Source organism: Tachypleus tridentatus, chromosome 4, assembly GCF_004210375.1.
Source record: "Tachypleus tridentatus isolate NWPU-2018 chromosome 4, ASM421037v1, whole genome shotgun sequence".
Classification (NCBI taxonomy): domain Eukaryota; kingdom Metazoa; phylum Arthropoda; class Merostomata; order Xiphosura; family Limulidae; genus Tachypleus; species Tachypleus tridentatus.
The window spans coordinates 113,669,369-113,690,803 of NC_134828.1; the positions used below are offsets into that span (position 1 = coordinate 113,669,369).

At 34.6% G+C, this 21,435-nt stretch overlaps 1 protein-coding gene across 1 annotated transcript in view; it reads left to right on the forward strand.

The window, feature by feature from the left end:
* Window positions 1–21,435, forward strand: part of LOC143249905 (asparagine--oxo-acid transaminase-like) — a 108,683-nt gene that overhangs the window by 62,274 nt on the left and 24,974 nt on the right. Inside the window, exons 3-4 of the mRNA XM_076500510.1 lie at window positions 6,144–6,271; window positions 12,384–12,447. Coding sequence (XP_076356625.1) covers window positions 6,144–6,271; window positions 12,384–12,447 — 192 coding nt within the window. The remainder of the gene's footprint in view (window positions 1–6,143; window positions 6,272–12,383; window positions 12,448–21,435) is intronic.

Consider the following 21,435-nt stretch of genomic DNA (forward strand, 5'->3'; position numbering starts at 1 on the left):
TCACTGCTAGAACTAGAACTAGTTACTCACTGCTAGAACAAAAACTAGTTACTCACTGCTAGAGCTAAAACTAGTTACTCACTGGTAGAACAAAAACTAGTTACTCACTGCTAGAACAAAAACTAGTTACTCCTTAAAAGAACTGTTAGATAAATATCTGAACACAATGTGAAATGAAGTTAGCTTTGAATAGAGCACTGGGCAGAAACAAAAATTGTAAAAGTGCTGAGAAATGAATAGAATAGATAAAGTTAAATATTTATGAGTCATTGTAGATAGCTGCTGAGATTGAAGGTCCCACATATTAGATTTAACTAAAAAAAATGCTGAAGTTAGTATAGAAATTTGTAACAGTCAGAGTACTTTTGTCGATAGATAAATTAAGGATATTATAGTGAAGATTAGTTCAGTCTATCTTGCAACGTGGAGTCATGACTGGAGCAGCGGGTGCTGATTCTATACAAATGCAGTTAGTCTTATTGTAGTAAAGTTTTATGAGGCTTAGAAAGAAATGAATGGAAGTATCTACGTCTCTGTTTAAACTGCTTTGAATATTAAATATTGAGAAGATGTTTTTTTTTTAAAGTGCATTGATTAGATTAAATAGTGGGAGACAACCAGTGAAGCAGCTATATCATTCTGGTAACACTTAATTAAGGGTCTGTATGAGTTAACTGGGTGAAGTTTAACAGTACGCCTTAGGTATTGGTATTTTTAACACACTTCTGGAACAAATACATACAACTCATAAACCAAAATGATTAAAAACAGTTATAAAGCATTTTATTGGTTTGAACAAAAATAAAAGATGAATATTTAAGTACGTAAATAGTTATTGTAAATAACAATCAAGAGAAAATAACTAAGCTTAAATTAAATGAATTATAGAAGATAGTATAATATAAATTCTTATAATAATATATTTTAAGAAACAGCTCTCCACTAGTACAACTGTATGTCTACGGATTTACACCGCTGAAAGTAGCGATTCAATTACCCCGGGTGAGCTCAGCAGATAGCCTGATGTGGTTTTGCTATAAGAAAAGACACATACGAGAAACATCTTTATTTTTATAAGTAATTACAATTCACTTTAAACAATATATATTGCTCAGTATTTATTTAAGAGGCAAGCCTAGCTATATTACATATATAACTTTTAGGTCTCTATTTTATGTATGAAATACTTATATTCGTTATGTAGTTATATTGAGACTTTTCCCAGCACAGGGAACTCAGCCCTGAAGTGGAAGTTAATTTCAATTCAATTTTTGTATTAATAATGTAAAACAAACACTAACCCACTAAATCATGTTTTTTTTTTATAAATAAACACTTTATTGGGTTTAGTTTGTTCAGCGCTGCGAATATTACGTTGTTTTTTTAACGAATAGAGATACGAAATTAACTATTTACATTTCTGCTTAGAGGCCGAACGGATAACGTTGGTTACACTTAACGTGGAAAGTGAATAAATAAGACATTTTAAACTTGATTTTACTGTGTTCTCTTTATTGCATAATGAAGAACAACCTGATTAATAGAAGAAATGTGTTAAAACAGCACTGTGCAAGATGGTAATTTAGTGACTGGTAATAACTTTACAGTTTTGATTGTCACTTAAACTAGGTTTTTAATGTTATAAGCCACTAAGCCACAACGGAAGAAAGACTTGAAAGATATGACAAATGTTCTTATTTCTATCAGAACCCAACTATTTCTGTGTTTCAAAGATTATCGAAATCTAAAAACAGTAATATCGTTTCAAAATTGTTTATGAGTACAAATACGGCACTTTGTTTGTTTTGAATTTCGCGCAAAGCTACTCGAGGGCTATCTGCTTTAGCCGTCCCTAATTTATCAGTGTAGGGCTAGAGCGAAGGCAGCTAGTTATCACCACCCATCACCAACTCTTGGGCTACTCTTTTACCAACGAATAGTGGAATTGACTGCACATTATAACGACCCCACGACTAAAAGAGCGAGCATGTTTGGTGCGACCGGGATTCGAACCTGCAACCCTCGGATTACGAGTCGAACGCCTTAACGCGCTTGGCCATGCCGGGCCCAAATAAGGTGCATTACAATAAAAATAAAAACAAGTCGCAATATAGTCAATATACTGCAAGAAAATCAAGTTTTACGAGATACCACGAGAAATAAAAGTAGGCCTAAAGTAAGACTAACATAAGTATAATCTATATTTATCGTGTCAGTCATAGAGCTTCAAATTACATTTCTGAATGTGGAAAGTTTAACAAGCGATAAAAAGTGTCGTTCTGACATGTCTCATATCTTAGGAAAGGTAAAATTATCCTATAATTAGTAAGTGAAATGCTGTAATGCACAATCCAGTTGCTTCTGATATTATTCTTACTTTTGTAATGTCTAAAAAATAAATTACAACATTTCGTTTGATTACGTCTACAAAAAAAACTTAGATATATTAATGACCCAATATGAAAGTAAGTTATACGGTAGTTTCCTTGTGACGTAGAGGTATAGTTCCATTAAACAGTGTTTATGGCAAAAATGATGTAGGAATCTTCAAATCACACCTGTAGTTACTTCTACTTCATGCAATGGAAATAACTTTATGAATATATAATCCGTTTATAAAATCCATTTGAAGAAATGTGTCATAACGTACTAAGAATATACAACATTCAGAATGTATGAGTTAAAACTGTTATCAGTTTACGCAGGAGGGGGCCGAAGACAAACAACATTTCCAAGTAAGATCTTGTTGTTTATATGAATAAATAACTGAAGATAGTTTCGCTATATGGTTAATGATGCGCATAAATAGATGAAGGAGATTACCACTGTCGCCATCTAGTGAAACTACAGCCAAGGCTTGAGAAACTTTGACATTATATCAGATTTCACGAGGTGCTTTGGTGTGTGGCCCTAGAACATCGGCCTGGCATTGCCAGGTGGATAAGGTACTCGATTCGTCATCTGAGGGTTGCGAGTTCGAATCCCCGTCACACCAAACATGCTTACCTTTTCAGTCGTGGGGCGTTATAATGTTACGGTCAATCCCACTATTCGTTGGTAAAAGAGTAGCCCAAGAGTCGGCGGTGGGTGGTGATGACTAGCTGCCTTCCCTCTGGTCTTATACTGCTAAATTAGGAACGGCTAGCGTAGTTAGCTCTCGAGTAGCTTTGCGCGAAATTCAGAACAAACGAAACCAACTAAACCCTAAAACATCACAGAATAAACCCGTGAAGTAATTCGTGATGACTAGAAACCCACTTTAAGTTCAAAAGTATCTCAAGACGGCTGGCGTGGGTATTAAAACTTTTATTGAAATAAAGTAGAGAACAACGTTTCGACATTCTTATGTCATCTTCAGGTTGGCAAAGGTTCTTTAATGAAAGTTATAATAGCCATAGCAGTCGTCTTGAGATACATGAATATCACTGATATATGTTCATCAAACATTCACAAAAACCGTTTGTCATCTCGAACAATGTGATCCAGTTCAGTTGGATTCGTTGTGCCCCCAATTGGCTCAGCGGTATGTCTGCGGACTTACAACGCTAAAAACCGGGTTTCGATACCCGTGGTGAGCAGAGCACAGATAGCCCATTGAGTAGCTTTGTGCTTAATTGAAAACAACAACAACGAAAAGACTTTTTGTATAGATGCGACTTTTTTATTTCCAATTTTGTCCCATTGAATATTGCGTTTCTTCTGAGTCCGTGTTGTGCGACTCCTGTGGATTCATTTTGGAGTATTGTCACTTCCTTTGTGACACTATACGTAAATCACCCGTAGTGTCTTGGTGCTGAGACTCTCGCTAGTAATGATTTCTAAAGCACGTTTGTTAGTCAAATCCGTTTCAAATAATAATTCTCTTTGAATAGTTCGTCATGAAAGACCAGAAACAAATCTGTCTCGTGATGCCTTCTTTAAAAAACCCCACCAAACTTACAATCTCTTGATAATTTTCTTACTTCAGTGCTAAATGCCTGTTGAGTTGATTAAAGAAGGAAAATTTAAATCGTTTATTACGATCGTATCTGGAGTGAGATGAGCTTCGAATGTAGCTGTTAGCCCGATTTAGCTGACGACAACAAAGTTTTCAATAGTGCATATATTTTGGCACCAATAACAGTGCTGTATACCTGGCTTCATCAGTGCCGTTGGTCGAAATATTATTGTAGATGCTCTTAATAAGATTGAAAATCTTCCTTTGTGACGTCAAATTAGTCAACTAGTTCCGGTAGACGTGTTACCAAGTTGGCTGTAACGTATATCAAATAATTTTACTTGTTATTGTTCCAAAGAACGTTGTTTTTGTGATTCTTACTCCTAACAAATTTCTTATCACAGTTTACTCAACATATTTCTTAGCTCTCAGTTTATTCTGCTGATACTCTAACTTAGTTTGTTCCACAAATTTTCTAACGTAGTTTTAAAGAAATATCTTTGCCTTAGTTTGTTCAGCAAATCTTTTAACTTAGTTTGTTCAACAGATTTCCTAACTTAGTTTATTCAACAGATTTCCTAACTTAGTTTGTTCAACAGATTTCCTAACTTAGTTTGTTCAATGGGTTTCCTAACTTAGTTTGTTCAACAGATTTCCTAACTTAGTTTGTTCAACAGATTTCCTGACTTAGTTTGTTCAATAGGTTTCTAACTTAGTTTGTTCAACAGATTTCTAACTTAGTTTGTTCAATAGATTTCCTAACTTAGTTTGTTCAACAGATTTCCTAACTTAGTTTGTTCAACAGATTTCCGGACATATGTTGTTCAACAAATTTCTTAGCCTTAATTGTAAGCTGTAGGCTCTCTAGCTTAGTTTCCAACATATTTTCCAACTCTGTTTGTTCCACATATTTTTTAGTTCTGAGTTTATTCTACAGATTTCTTAACTTTATTTGTTGAACGTATTTATTAAATTAGCTTGTTTAATAGATTTTCTAACTTATTTTGTTCAACAGATTTCCTAACTTAGTTTGTTCAACAGATTTCCTAACTTAGTTTGTTCAACAGATTTCCTAACTTAGTTTGTTCAACAGATTTCCTAACTTAGTTTATTCAATAGGTTTCCGGACATATGTTGTTCAACAGATTTCTTAGCCTTAATTGTAAGCTGTAGGTTCTCTAGCTTAGTTTCCAACATATTTTCGAACTCTGTTTGTTCCACATATTTTTTTTAGTTCTGAGTTTATTCTGCAGATTTCTTATCTTTATTTGTTCAACGTATTTTTTAAATTAGCTTGTTTAATAGATTTTCTAACTTAGTTTGTTCAACAGATTTTCTATTAGTCTGTTCTGTAAATTTCAAAATTCAAAATTGTGTAATTTCTTCCTGCTGAAATTTTGGTTTTAGGGTGTAATCAGTTGAAATTTCTATAAACTGTTCTTTCTCTTTCAAAGACAAGTCGTTGATATTTGCAAAGTGAACAAAGGGATTTTGAATCCACAGTAATTTTTCTAAATGAGGAAGGAATTACTTCCCAATAGTTGTACACAAATCAGATATGTACTGCAAGACTGAAACTTTTGCATCTTCACTTAAGGAAATTTCATTCATAACTAAAAACAACTGAGATTTCCGAAGCAATCAAGTAAGTATACATTCTTCCCAAAGTTTTAGCTTACGTTAAAGCACTTCTATTTTACTCTGAACTTTCAAGTATGTTTCCCTGGTACCCTACTTTCTAGCATTAACTTCATTTAGACAAGCAAATACATCTGAAAGGTTAGCCACTTCCTGAATCCAGCATTTGTCCATTAACATGTATGCAAGCTCAAAATGGCATTCAGATGAAAAGTAACTTATCTCTTCACGCAGTTTATAAAACCGAACAAGCACTTTTTTCTCCGAGAAAGTCATCGGGCTTCAGTATAAAGAAACAAATTTTTATGCACACTTCCCATATCCTCACAGGGTAAACTGAAGATCCTCGCATTGAGTGGTCTTGATTTTATAAAATTGACTATTTTTATGACATCACCCGATACCTCTTTTAAGTCTTCTGGCATTTACTTTGCATACCTTCAAATTCAATAATTGTAATATGTGTCCGTTCCTAACAAACGTAAGCCTGGTACACTTACGTATTCCAAGACTACATAGTTGTTTGTTCGTGTGAATGTAAATTCTTGTTATAATTTACTTCTTACAGATATCGTCCTTCTGTCCCCCACGTGGACAACTTACGAACCTCAGGCTCGAATCACAAGACACAAAATACACGTTGTTCCTGTTGATTTGAATACTAGCTGGAAACTGACGCCAGAAATTTTGACCAAGGTAAGCTATGTTACAATATGATAGAGCTATTCTGACTTCATAAAAACTTTGTTATAGAAATATGTTAACTTAGATAGTAAACGTTGTAATACAACTTATATTTTCAACTAGTAACGTCCTTTATTGTAGAACGCGTCTCTTAATATAGGAAGAATATGTTGGCAAACATTATATATCTAATGATAGATAAATTACATTGATATACAATAGATACCTCAACTACACCATCATGTAACATATATGTCGGCCCGGCATGGCCAGGTGAGTTAAGGCGTTAGAAACCTAATCTGGGGGTCGCGGGTTCAAATTCCCTTCGCACCAAACATGCTCGCCCTTTCAGCCGTAGAGACATTATAATGTTACAGTCAATCCCAGTATTCGTTGGTAAAAGAGTAGCCTAAGAGTTGGCGATGGGTCATGATGACTAGCTGCCTTCCTTCTAGTCTTATACTGCTAAATTAGGGACGGCTAGCGCAGATAGCCGTCGTGTAGCTTTGCGCGAAATTAAAAAAACAAACATATGTGTTAAGTAGAGTATACCATTATGTAACGTATATGTTAAGTGGAGCACACCATTATGTATCACAGAGTTTGCAATGGATATCGCGACCTATTTAAAGTATATTGTCATACACCAGCTACGCCTATCGCCATAAAACAGATTGTAAATCCATGTCGAGTATATGACCACACGACGGATTTTAACACTACTGAGATACACCATCATTTTCATGATAATTTTACAAGTTAGAGTTTACAGTCAATTACCAAACAATGTAAATTAAAAAAAAAGTATTATATATTTGACAATGTGATAAAAATAGAGCATATTATCATGTATCAAATAGCTTGAGAAAGGTAGATTAGTACCAGAATACGCTTATGCTTCTTGGTACTGATTTGTTATGTGAGTCCATGAGATCATGAAACGTTATAGCCCCATTCCACGAAGTGGAATCGGAGGACATGTTAGCAGGGGTAAGGTGTAGATAATCAGTGGTATCATAAATTCAAGTTGTATCATGAGAGGATGAGCCGTAAATGATAAAAACTGGGGTGGGAGAAGAGTGTAGGATATGATATGAGAATACAGAAGTGCTGGATGTGTACAACAAGAAGTACAGCAGTCAGTGTATTTTAATCTGTGTGAGTACGTGAGTTGTTGAAGTGGTTATTCATTTGCAATTCAATATCAAAATATTTTTCATAATATATTATATTCACAAAAAACAAACAATTCTACAGAATTTACACTTCCTTTAATTTTTTAATTGGCATGCATTCAACCAGGTTATGATGTGTCACTGAGCAGACGCAGTATATCCAAATGGTGCGCATGCTTGAAACCTTTGGGACATTCGTACTAATACCATCCCTGTTCAGAAGAAGGGAGTTAATCAACCACAAATAAAAGTAGTAGATAATAATAGCAAAGAGAGAAACGTAATTTACTAATGTGTTGTAACAGCACATCTTTCAGTGAAGAAGCAGGAAGATTATAATGCTGCTATTCGAGCATCCCAAGGAGTTAGGCTTAAATTCATTTGTTCAGTAATTACAAGCTGTCTTACCCAGAGTATTTTTAATACTTTTCAAAGCTTACTCGAAACCAAAGTCAGAAATAAAAAAAAAGAAAAGAGACAACTTTATGCAAACTGTATGTGAAAGAATTTCTAGAAAGCATGATACAAATCTGCGCGTGCCTGTTTTTATCTATAGACAACTGATTGAATAACATTTAAAAGATCAAGATAAGGAATCCTGATTCTGCCTTTACGTAACTTTTAGCAATGTACTGAAAGTGCACTTACTTTAGGGTAGCTGACCCAGAATAAGTAAGTTAAAATAATCAAAAATAAATAAAGAAACATAATTATATATTCATATGGAAATAAAAGAAGCAATAATAATAATAAAACGTGAGACAGAAGAAGTTCACAAATGTGAAAAAAAGAAAATGAAGGCAGTGTTACAAAAAATGTCTGCAGACTTTTACTTGATACCAACATTGGCCTCCCAATGAATTCATCCGCTGGAAAATCCTAGAGATGAAACTATCACTAATCTACAGGTTAACTAAGTTAACATCAGGATCCTCCAAGAAGACTCAGTTACTCTACCAGAAATCTCCAGTCGAAATCAGCCATTACCATTGTCCTAAAAGTGAAGCATGCTTAGACCAGAAACATGAGGATGACAAAATAACACATCAGAATTGGATTTTTCCAGGTGATCCATCACTCTCACCAAAAACATTCAGATCAACTTATTCACCATCTCTTGGAACCTCCAGGTGAACTCAACACAAAAAGGATCTTGGTATTAATCCATCCATCACCATAATCTCTATATCAGACCTTCAAGGAACGCACCAAACTTCAGGTAAGTTCCGTCTTCAACAGTAACTTTCAGGCAAGCCACCAACATCAATTTTCAAATATCCTAAAATCCTCCAGGATTCCCTCATTCAACCTATCTGTCGTGATAAAATTTTAGTTCAGTTCACATACAACCACCAACATGCAGATAAACTCAACAACTATTAAGTGATCCCATAAGTAATGTCCAAAAAACTTAATACAGAAAGTACATCATTACTTCTGTCTTTGTAGAAGGCTTTAGTGACTAAAATATTTAGTAGGACGTGCATAAAAATGTTTAGACAAATAAAAGAAACTAATCTAAGTCCACTTTTTCAGATCATTAATCAAATAAACCTTTATGAAGATGGATGTATCTGAGGAACACATTAGGCATATAATGCTTTATGAGTTTACAAAAGGCAATAGTGCAGCAGAAACTACACGAAACATTCAAGGTGTTTATGGTGCGAAGTCTCTCAATGAAAGAAAATGTCGAAGGTGGTTTCAGAAGTTCAGATCAGGTGACTACAGCTTAAGTGATGTAACACATTCAGGTCGTTCTGTTGAGTTTAATGATGGCTTCCTGCTGGCAGCACTTGATGAAGGTTGTGCTGTAACAGTTGAAGAACTAGCACAGAAGCTTAATTCAACCCATTCAACAGTTCACCGTCATCTGCAACAGCTTGGAAAGGTGTCAAACTTAGAAAATGGGTCCTCCATGATTTGACAGAAGGCAACCTTAGAGCAAGAGTGAACATTTGCACTTCTCTGCACTCTCGTGAACGTATCTCACCTTTTTTAGACAGGTCAGTGACTAGAGATGAAAAATGGATATACTACAAAAATGTTAAACGCCGCAGACAATGGGTCAGTGCAGGTAAACTGCCTAAAGCACAGTTCCAAATCGGCCTCCACCTTAGGAAAGTCTTGTTAAGCGTTTGATGGGATATTGTTGGTGCAACATTCAAGCGCTCTAACTGTTGGCAATAGAAGTCTGATGTAATCGTTACATTGAAGGAAAAGAGGCCTGCTTTGATCAGTCGTAAAGGTGTTGTGTTACACCAGTACAATGAACGGCCACATACAGCAAGGATCACAACTGAAAAGATTGAAAAGCTAGACTGGGAAAACTTCCACATCCTCCTTATTCTCCAGACCTTGTCCAATCTGATTATCATGTATTCCGAAGTTTGCAGGACTGTCAAGATGAAAACGAGCTTGGAACACATGAAGATGTCAAAACTACCCCTTTTAACATTCTTTTCCTCCAAACCCCAAGAATTTTATAAAAGTGGCATTCAGAAGCTTGCGAATCGTTGACAGGAAGTAATTAATAACAATGTAACATACATTATTGATTAAATAATATTAAAAGTGTTTGAGATCCTTTCTTTTTTCTGAACCTAAAATCGGACATTACTTAATGGATGACTTGATGTATTAATTTTCAAATGAAACCATACACCACCAAAAACCTTCAAGGGAATAATTAAACCTTCAAACATGCCAATCACTACAAGTAACTTCCTAGTGAAACTAGCCATTACAAAGAACCTTCAGATGAATAGTTAAACCTCCAAACCATCCAAATCACTGGCAGTGTCTTTCAGGTGAAACCAGCCATGACACAGAACCTTCAAAAAAATAGTTAAACCTACAAACCAAACCTCCTTGGGTCTGGGTAATGTTTATCATATAGTTGGCATGGTATGGAAATCAGGATCCCCTTAAGTGCATCTTTCGAAACGTATTTAGCTACGAATGGTCAAGTGGTTAGCATACAAGGTTGCAGATCAGAAGGTCCAAAATTAGGGTCACGATGTGGTGTTGAACACATTGCATACTTTCATCTGTTGTGGTCTTATACTCGTGACAGTCAATCCTACTACTAGTTTAAGAGTAGCTACATCGGTGGTGGGCTCTGCTGACTGGTTGTCTTCCATCTGGCCAACATTTCCATATCAAGAATGGTTATGTCTAAACTATAGAAATACTGGGTCCATGTATTATATTGAAGTTGAAACTACCAGATATTATGCGAAACGTGTCAGTGCTTGGAGCTGTAATTATGATCTATAATAGTAAATATCGATCTCTGGAGTTACTGTACAATTCAATTATAAATGTCAAACAGAGGTCAGAATTCAGTTGTAAATGGCAAACAGAGGTCAAAATTCAGTTATAAATGTCAGAGGTCAGTTTTATTTAATTCTTAGGATATATTGCTTAGTTTATAAACTTGGGAAATACGTCAAGAAGGAAAAAATTAATTTCCCTGTTTCTCTGCTTCTTGTTGCTTTCTGTTTAAAAAATAAAAGGAATGATTCGAATAGAATCTAACAAAAACACTGACTTAATGATGTAAACTAAAGTTCAGTTGATGTTTTTATTTTATTCAATATTTCTGAACCCTTCTAGACAAAAAAGAAATCTTTTTAATGTTTCACATAATTATATGTAACGTTTTTAAATCTTTAGCTGGTTCTTTAAGAATTTAACTTTATTAGCTATATTTCCCTTAGTGAGTAAAGAGGTTTTACTTTTGAGACTGCTGAGTATTAGATTATGAATTTACTAATTGTGTTTTAGACATGTCCAGAGTTGATAAGTTCAATGTGATCTAATAGCTCTAGTTCAAAGTATTTTACTTCTGTACCGCTTTAGCGCAGCGCCAAGTCTACGGGTTTGTATTACAAAAATCAGTGGTTCGATTCCTCTCGGTAGACTCAGCAGATATCCTGATGGAGCTTTGCTATAAGAAAACACACACTTCACTTATTGTACTCATTATTTTATATAACTTTTAAACTGAAATTATAAGGTAAAAACTAGTTTGTTATCTCAGGTGCTTTAAAGTAACTCTTCATGTGATTTCATAAATCTCTAATTACTATGATAGACTACTCTGTTTTGGTTTGCGCTGTAGACATTTTATAAAATGATTGAAATTCTCTTCGACACTTGGAAAACTTTTCGATTAAAGTACGATATGAAATAAACTTTAACACAGATCCAGAAACATTGCTACAGATAAACATGTCTTATACATAATGAACTTCCTAAATGTGTTTGTATAGGCCTGTAATGCTTATACACCGTCCAATATTTATTCCATTTGAAAAAGCTGTACAGAATGGATGTATTTGAAAACTTAGATGAAACTAACTTAATAGTAAATAGTGATTTTTATTGATATTTCACCCCTTTGTATAAAATCAAAACTATATTCTGCTTCACGTGAAATTACTTTTATTTTAACTTGGGTGACACGAGCACTGTTGTCGTTCAGTCCTACATTAACTGTACTGTGCCTGATAAAAAAACATTCATCGAAACATAAATCGTAATATGCAAGTTTTGTTGCATAAGTTGTAATGACACTGTTCCCTAACATCGTTAAAAATTTGATATAAGCAGTGTATTCGTTTGTCTTTGAATTTTGCACAAAGCTACTCGAGGGCTATCTGCGCTAGCCATCCCTAATTTTGCAGTGTAAGACTAGAGGGAAGGCAGCTAGTCATCACCACCCACCGCCAACTCTTGTGTTACTCTTTTACCAACGAATAGTGGGATTGATCGTAACATTATAACGCCCCGACAGCTGAAAAGGGCGAGCATGTTTGGCGCGATGGGGATGCGAACCCGCGACTCTCAAATTACGAGTCGCACGCCTTAACACGCTTGGCCATGCCAGGCCCAGCAGTGTGTAAAAAATAAATAATTTTTATGGTGTTTTTATTTCCTTTTAGGCTGTTAAAGAAAACTGCATTCAATCTCCTAGTCTGCTGATACTTTGCAATCCGGATAACCCAAGTAAGTAACTTATTGATGATAGTTAAAATAGTGGTGCTTTGTAGCCTATCAAACTTGGATAAGAACACCTAATGTTGATTACATTATACTGTAATCTCATGACTTTGTTGCCACTTCCTGTCATACTCTGTCTGACAACTATGCATCTTGACAGTAGCCCTGTAGCCTTGTTTTCATGGTAAAAGCCTTCTTTGTAAGGCTGTAGTGTCCAATAAACATCTCTGATCCCTGCATATTTTCTATAATCTCTCTGGTTTACAATGACAGTAGTTTTCTACCGCCTTGTACAAACGTTTGACCACACAGAATTACCAGAGGCACTGTGTCCACTGACTTGATCGATGTGTCTTCATACACATGAATAATTGTTCCATTTTCCAACTGCTTGAATACGATACCTGACTGAAAACTTTTATCTTGGTGAACATACACGATTACCCAGCTACACACGTGCATTTCGTCAAGTGTCACTACGTAAGGCTATTTTGCCATGGCTATGTACTATTCGTATAGTTTTATTCAGTTTACCTTCCTTATCTGGATATATTGTGCAAATATCTTCCGTACAAGTACCATGCGTTTCTTTTTTAGACAGATTCTTTTTCAATACGTTGCGAACCTGTGACATGGAGTGAATTGTTCTGTTACAAGACGCTGCACTTTGCTTACCGTAACCTGCTGGGACCTCAGTACAATAAGAGTCGTAGTCGATTTTCAGTTACAATACACTGCTTACTAAATGTTACAATGCACTGCTTACTAAATGTTACAATGCACTGCTTACTAAACAAGGAATATAATTCTTATACATACCGTTCCACCATGATTTTGTATCAATTGAGGTTTTCACGAGACTCGATGATTTTTGTATTCAATCTGGCCTTATGATAACACACTCAGTTCCCTATAGTGTTAATGACAATGAAATCAGTTGTTAGTAAAGTATAGTGAAAATGATACATTGATTATAATGAAACATCACTAGTCCAGTTCAATCGCCTGGTGGTTAAAATTGATATTATGTTCGCAGCTTATTCAATACAAATAATAACAAATTGGTCTGAATTAATCTTGGCACAACTACATTTTGTTTTTCCCTTGTCTTTTGAATATGTTATTTAGATTCACCATCTTTAAACTATCCTGTGACTAAGATATGCATTGGTGAAGTTGTTCGGTAGCTATGATAATTTGCTTATTTTAAGATATGTCTAGCGCGATGTGACTGAATGTACTAATGACAGCTATAAGTGCCATTGGTATGTGACTATTTAACGTCTTTGTGTCTTAACCTGTCGATTCTTTTAAATAACCATATAAGATTAAAAAGGGTTAAAAAGCATTTAACTCAGTGTTCCCAGAAGATAGTTCTTTCTTCGTTTGAGATGGTTTAGTAACAAGCGAAAGTTTTTTAAAGTTAGCTGAATGATTTCAGTGACTTCAAATAATATGTGTTAGGCTTTAAATAAATTGTCTAGGTCGAAACTGTGATTACACATGAAAAGGTTAAAGGGCATAAAAATATATTAATAAAAAATCATAGAAAAGATAAGACCTGAAAACTTATCGATTATGAGAATTCTCTGTTTTTACTACTTTTCATTTCGAACTCAGGAACAAGTCACAAATTATAAAAATATAAACAATTTACATAAATTAAATAACCGTTTAAACAAACGTTATCTAAAATCCCGGTTATTTCTCAAGTCAGTAGAACAACAATAAATGTTAATGACATTCAAAGACGCTATCTTTATTTCTGTAAGACATCCAAAATTCACCACCACTTTCTACTACGTCAAACAATAGCACCATTAGCAGACCGCATAGATATTGTTTGCACAACTTATAGCATCATCAACACCAAAAAGTGTAAAAAATGTAACCATTTTATTGAACAACCTCAGACTATCAATAAAACCATATAAGCAAACAGAAATTTCTTATAATAAAAAAAGACATTTCTCTTGCCCGACAATTTCTCCATATGGTGAAAAATGGATGCTTTTGGATCACCATTTGAATACTATTCATCACTCCTGTATTAACCTTGCTCTGTGGCGTTTCTGACCTTCATTGGTCAAATCATCACTTACATTCAGGACAAACTGAAGCTACTTTACGCTACCTGTATTTAAGATAGTTTTATTTTAGCTTCTAATTTCTCAGTTTCTTTCACATTTACCTTTTTAATTATTTTATCTTGTATTATGACAGTTCCTAGATACGTTTTAACTACTTAAAAATTTCGTTGTATTTTTCTTTCTTTTATTACATTCTCACGTCTTTAAAATACTGGCCTAACCACTTAAGTGTTGTCAGGTTGTTTAAATTGATATCACTGATAAATAAAACTTGTCATTTGTCCATTAAATATCAAGCCACACCAATGTCAATTTGATATTTTCATTAAAGTTCGCTTTTTGCTCTGGAAAAGGCAAAAGAAAACAACTGAACTTTATAGTTCTAACTATCCACACTATATCAAGTATCTTGGAAGCTATTTGTAATTAATACGATTTGATTTAAGTGACCAGAGAGCGTGAAGAAAAATGCTATCTGTCAGATTTCTCAGTCTGTTTGGATTCACTTTCCCTTGAAATCAACATAAGGAAATGTTATCGACGTCATAACTCAAAGTACCTCAAAGCAGCACGTTAAGAAATCACGTGATACAGATAAGAACCAGTAAGTAAATATTGTTTCAATATTTCACATAACCGCACTGCTTATTATTTCTACTGTCATACACACATATGTATATATTGTACTTTATTCAATATCGTGACGTATAAATTATCTGTGAAACATAACTTCTCTTTGGTTATTAAAATAAATATTATTCTAAGACTTTTTTTCATCTTGCATGATGTTTACTTATTGCTAAGATAATTTATTTTGAAAAACCATGAATAGCAGTACTGACATATAAGACTAACATTGGCATTTAACACATTACTAAGTGACAGCTTGTGTAACTATATAACATGATTCAGACAACTATCACATTTAACACAATACTAAGAGACAGCTTGTGTAACAATATAACATGATTCAGACAACTATCACATTTAACACAATACTAAGTGACAGCTTGTGTAACAATATAACATGATTCAGACAACTATCACATTTAACACATTACTAAGTGACAGTTCGTGTAACTATATAACATGATTCAGACAACTATCACATTTAACACAATACTAAGTGACAGCTTGTGTAACTATATAACATGATTCAGACAACTATCACATTTAACACAATACTAAGTGACAGCTTGTGTAACAATATAACATGATTCAGACAACTATCACATTTAACACATTACTAAGTGACAGCTTGTGTAACTATATCACATGATTCAGACAACTATCACATTTAACACAATACTGAGAGACAGTTTATGTAACTATATAGCATGATTCAGACAACTGAGTGCCACATTCAACACATTTCTGATAGACAGTTTGTGTAATTATATAACACGATTCAGACAACTGAGTGCCACATTCAACACATTTCTGATATACAGTTTGTGTAATTATATAACACGATTCAGACAACTGAGTGCCACATTCAACACATCTCTGATAGACAGTTTGTGTAACTAAATAACATGATTCAGACAACTGAGTGCCACATTCAACACATCTCTGATAGACAGTTTGTGTAACTATATAACATGATTCAGACAACTGAGTGCCACATTTAACACATTTCTGATAGACAGCTTGTGTAACTATGTAACATGATTCAGACAATTGAGTGCCGCATTTAACACATTTCTGATAGACAGTTTGTGTAACTATATAGCATGATTCAGACAACTGAGTGCCACATTTAACCATCTCTGATAGATAACTGGTGTTACTACATAACACGACTCAGACAACTGAGTGCCACATTTAACCATGTTTGGTAGACAGCTTGTGTAACTACATAACATGATTCAGACAAGTGAATGCCACATTTAACACACTTGTAATAGACAGCTTGTGTAACTACATAATATGATTCAGACAGCTGAGTGCCACATTTAACACACTTGTGATAGACAGCTTGTGTAACTACATAACATGATTCAGACAACTGAGTGCCACATTTAACAGCGTATTGATCAGGAGAGAAAAAGGGTGTGTTAGTACATTTTCGGAATTTGAAGGAAAAATATCCCAGTTTTCTATTAAACTACACATTTTTAATGCTGTCCATATAGGTATTGAATATTATAAACGTTTAAATGAGACTTACTTTCTATCCCACTCGTACCTTTGTATCTAACAGTTATGTTTGTGTTGCTTCTTTGTTTCATCAAAAACAACACCTTTCCCACAACTGGTTGCAGACAGTAGCTTTAAACACACTCGTCTTATTTTATGTCACTTTCTGAGGCTTGAGACCGTATGTTAAACATAACAGAACATGTACGTCTGCCATTGTGAATGATTGTTTATCGCAACCTCTGTTTCTCAACGTCACATTATTTTTGCCAACGTCACATTCACAGCACCATTGGCGCCATCTATAGTGAATGATTCACTACAGACGGTGCCAATGGTACAAGGTTAGTGCCAAGGTGCTGCCAGCTTGCCACGGTGCCATCCACTGTTTATTTGTGAAGTTAATTCTTGAAATCCAGGTAATCTGATCATACACTGTCCATGATATTTGAATACAGATTGTACACACTATACATATATTTTACACTCTTCTGAGTGACTCTATATTTTATATGTTGATGACAGGTCTGTAGGCCTACTTTGCTGGGCCTGATAACTTTAAGTTATATATTATATATATAGGCCTATATATTTATTCATGATTAAAAAATAAGACAAACACCTCAGTGTGCCATTCTGAAATTTGTCAAAAAAGGTGGTCTCAGAATGCATAATTCAGGCTTTTCTTTTATGCTTTTATTTAAAAAATTTCCGGGGGACATGCCCCTGGACACCCCTAGCATGGCTTCGCGCCTCTGCGCTTGCACCAAGCACTCAAACTAAAATCCACCAAATGACCATTTCTGACTACTCCCCTGGTGAAGGTTAAATTATAAATAGGTCACTAGGGCTAATTGCTAGGCTTAGGTTAATATGTAAGGATGAGCGAATTGACTATTTAGACTTGTGAGATCAGTTCAGTGGAAAAAGAAGATGTTTTGAATGGGTGGTTTGCATTTAGATACGATAAGAGAAGGCTTGTTTGCTAGGACTATTAACACAGCTGTAAGGAAAATTTGAAACTAGGACTAGACAATGGTGAGTGTTAGGATAATAAAAACGCAAAAATAATAAGAGGCAGAAATAGTTTAACATATAAAATGAGTACAGTTCTAAAGTTAGGCTTAATTGTTATTGTTGTGATGCTGGAAGTATAAGAAACAAAACAGATAACTTTAGGGCACTGGAAGGAACAGAAGATTTTGATATAATGGAAATAACTGAAACGTAGTTAAATGTAGATGAATTTTGAGGACAGGAATTTCTGTGAGCTGCAAGGTTGCAGGCTATTTAATAAGGACAGAGTAGTGAAGAGAGGAAGGAGTGACTTTATATTAAAGTGTGAGTTACGTACTTTAAAAGCTGAAAATATCAACGACAATATAGACCAGGAGATTGAATCAATTTGGGTTTTCATTAGCAGAGGTAAAGAGAACAATTATAGAGGATATCTGTTACAAACTACCTGGTGATACTAATGAAATTTAGGAGAAACTTTACAATGACATTAACTTTTCAACCAGTAATAAAACTATAGTTATGAGTAATTTTAGTTTCAGGCATTTGTAATCATAAATGCTGGACACAAACCATGAGAGAGAAAGGTTTTTTTTTAAACTGTTCAAGATGGTTTTCTTCACCAACTGATAAAGAAATCTACAACAAAGAATACTATTTCAAGATCATTGTTAGCTTCTAATATAGAAATCACTGAGTGGGTGGGAATTTGGAACAACCTGGTGCAAGTAATCATTGGTGTATAAGATGTATATTTGTTTTTTGAATTTCGCACAAAGCTACTCGAGGGCTATCTGCGCTAGCCGTCCCTAATTTAGCAGTGTAAGACTAGAGAGAAGGTAGCTAGCCATCACCACCCACCGCCAACTCTTGGGCTACTCTTTTACCAACGAATAGTGGGATTGACTGTCACATTATAATGCCCCCACGGCTGAAAGGGCGAACATGTTTGGGGCGACGGGGATGCGAACCCGCGACCCTCAGATTACGAGTCGCACGCCTTAACGCGCTTGGCCATGCCGGGCCAGGTATATATGATACAAAGCTTTGCTGCATATAGAGATCAGAAATAATGATATTATAGTTAGAAGTTTAAAAAAAAGCAAATTTTGAAGGGGTGTGACAAGAATTATCACAACAGATTTTCCACATCTGATCAGTGTCTAAGAATGCCTCAGCTTCACAAAATTTGTGGAGATATGCTTTTTAAATGTTCAAGATAAAAATATTCCTCATAGAAAAAAAAGGTAGTTACAAGTAAAAATCAACTTGGCTCATAAAGAGTATAAGCGATACAATTATTGAAAAGCATAATAAATTTGTGGAATTTAAATTGAATGGTATTTTGGAAGAATTAAAAGATTATAGAATAATAAAAATTTGGTAAAATGGGAAATTATGACGTCATAAAGAATGAATGAGGAAAGTTTGGTAAGAAATGTAAAAAATAACAGTTAGGTTTTATTCAAATACAAAGAGTAAACAAAATGATAGAATGATGATAGTGCCCTTCAAGGATGATAAAGGATGGTTCATATCTGATGATTATGAGATAACTGGGTTATTAAATTTTTATTTTTCTTCTGTCTAGACAAGTAAAGATTTAAACTGTGCATTATATCTTGAACATTTTATAATTGAAAATAAGAATGAACAAGATTACGATATTAATTCTGCGTTTGTTAAGATACAACTGGAAAGCTTAAAGAACAATAAGTTTACTTGGTTAGAGAATATTTTCCTAATAGTTTTGAAGGAGGTTAAGGATTGGATATGTGAGGCACTTGCCAAACTTTTTTCTAAGTCCTTGAATAATGAATAATTACCAACAGATTGCAAATTAGTTAATGTCACTCCTATCTTCAAGGGAGCTGTTATATGTTGTTCAAGTAACTACAGGGCTGATGGTCTTACATCATTTGTGGGAAAAGTTTTGGAAAATCTGATTAAAGGTGCTTTGCAAAGTCATTTAATATGGTTTGACATATCTTGTCTTGCAAATCTTTTGGCAGTCTTTAAAAATTTACTGCTTATGTAGGTGAGTGAAAGGGTGTAGATTTGGTGTATATGGATTTTCAGAAAGCATTAATGTTACAAGTGTGGTACCTCAGGGCTCAGTCTAAGTACCTTTGCTCTTTCTGATTTACATCAATGATATAGTAAAGTAATGGTAATTAAATTACTTAAAGTTGCCAGTGATAATTAAGGTCTTTGGTGTAAAGAGGATGTTGCCAATTTTCAAGAGGATTTAGAACATTTGTTAAATTTGATAAATAAACGGAAAATGGATATTAGTTATAAATGCTAGATAATGCATGTGGATTATGATAATATGAATTATAAGCATAATTTGGATAGGAATAACTTTAAGTGTCATGAAAGAAAAGGATTTGGTGTAATAGTTGATCAGTTTCTTAAGCCATACAAGTAAAGTGTTATTGTTTGAGGAAGAACAAATAGGAAATTTACAGAATTATTAAATACAAGTCTAAAAAGGTTATAAAGTCATTGTATAGGTCCTTGGTTAGGCTAAATTTGGAGTATTGTGTTCAGTCTTGGGCTCCTTACATTAGGAAGGACATGGAATTGTTGGAAAGGGTTGAGAGGAGGGTTTTTAGAATGGTGCCTATGATGGACAGGTTGACATATGAGGAGAGATTAAGATCTCTCACACTGTTTTCTCTTGAAAGGAGAAGAGCTGTGGAGATTTGAGTGAGGTGTTTAAGATTGTAAAGGGACTTAATAGTGCTGATGTATAATCCTTTTATCATATGTAACTGTGAGACTAGGGGACATAAGTATGCATTTTGTCTGGGTAGGAGTCATCTTCGGCTAAGACAGTTTCATTTTTCTTACAGGGTTGTTGGTCTTCTGAAATAGGTTGCTTTCAGATGTAATGGACATAGTAAATCTAAGTTAGTTTAAGAGAACTCCTGATAAGTATATTAACGACAAAGGCTAGCCTTAAGGTTGTATTTATTTGTTTATTAATAGTTTTAGTCTAGTGTAGAGGATGAGACAGCTGAGGCGGACCAGTAAGTTCCATGTTGTCCCAAAACATCATGTTACAGTGTAGAGGATGAGACAGCTGAGGTGGAACAGTAAGTTCCATGTTGTCCCAAAACATCATGTTACAGTGTAGAGGATGAGACAGCTGAGGTGGACCAGTAAGTTCCATGTTGTCCCAAAACATCATGTTATGTTATCTGTCTTGTTCTTAGTCTGATAGACAATAGTGTCTACTACTATCATGCTAAAACAGTGTAGTTGCACTGATCTATACCTAATGGACTATAGTGTGAACTATATTATATTACATTTGTCTAGTTACCAAGACTTCAGTTTCATGGAATATAGTATATGCGTCTATCATGCTAAACTGTTGTTGTAGTCCTTATTCTATTGTAATTAATTACATCATCTTTTTCTATTAAGATAATATAATATAGTTGTTTTTATTTTGGTCTAATGGATTATATCGTCTATCTATATGAAGCTGAAATAGTGTATGTACCCTGATCTGAGGCTAATGGACGATGACGTCTACCTTTATTAAACTAAACTGATTGATGCACTCCTTCAGAAAGGTCCGATTGAACAAAAGAAACTTACGTACATGAAATTGCCTTAGGAGAAGGGTTTTATCTCGTGGAGTTACTCAAAACAATAAAGGTGCTCTGAAAACAGTGTTCTCGGAGGAGTGAACCAAGATAGCGCAGGACTTTGTCAGCATTCTGTTAATGTCATG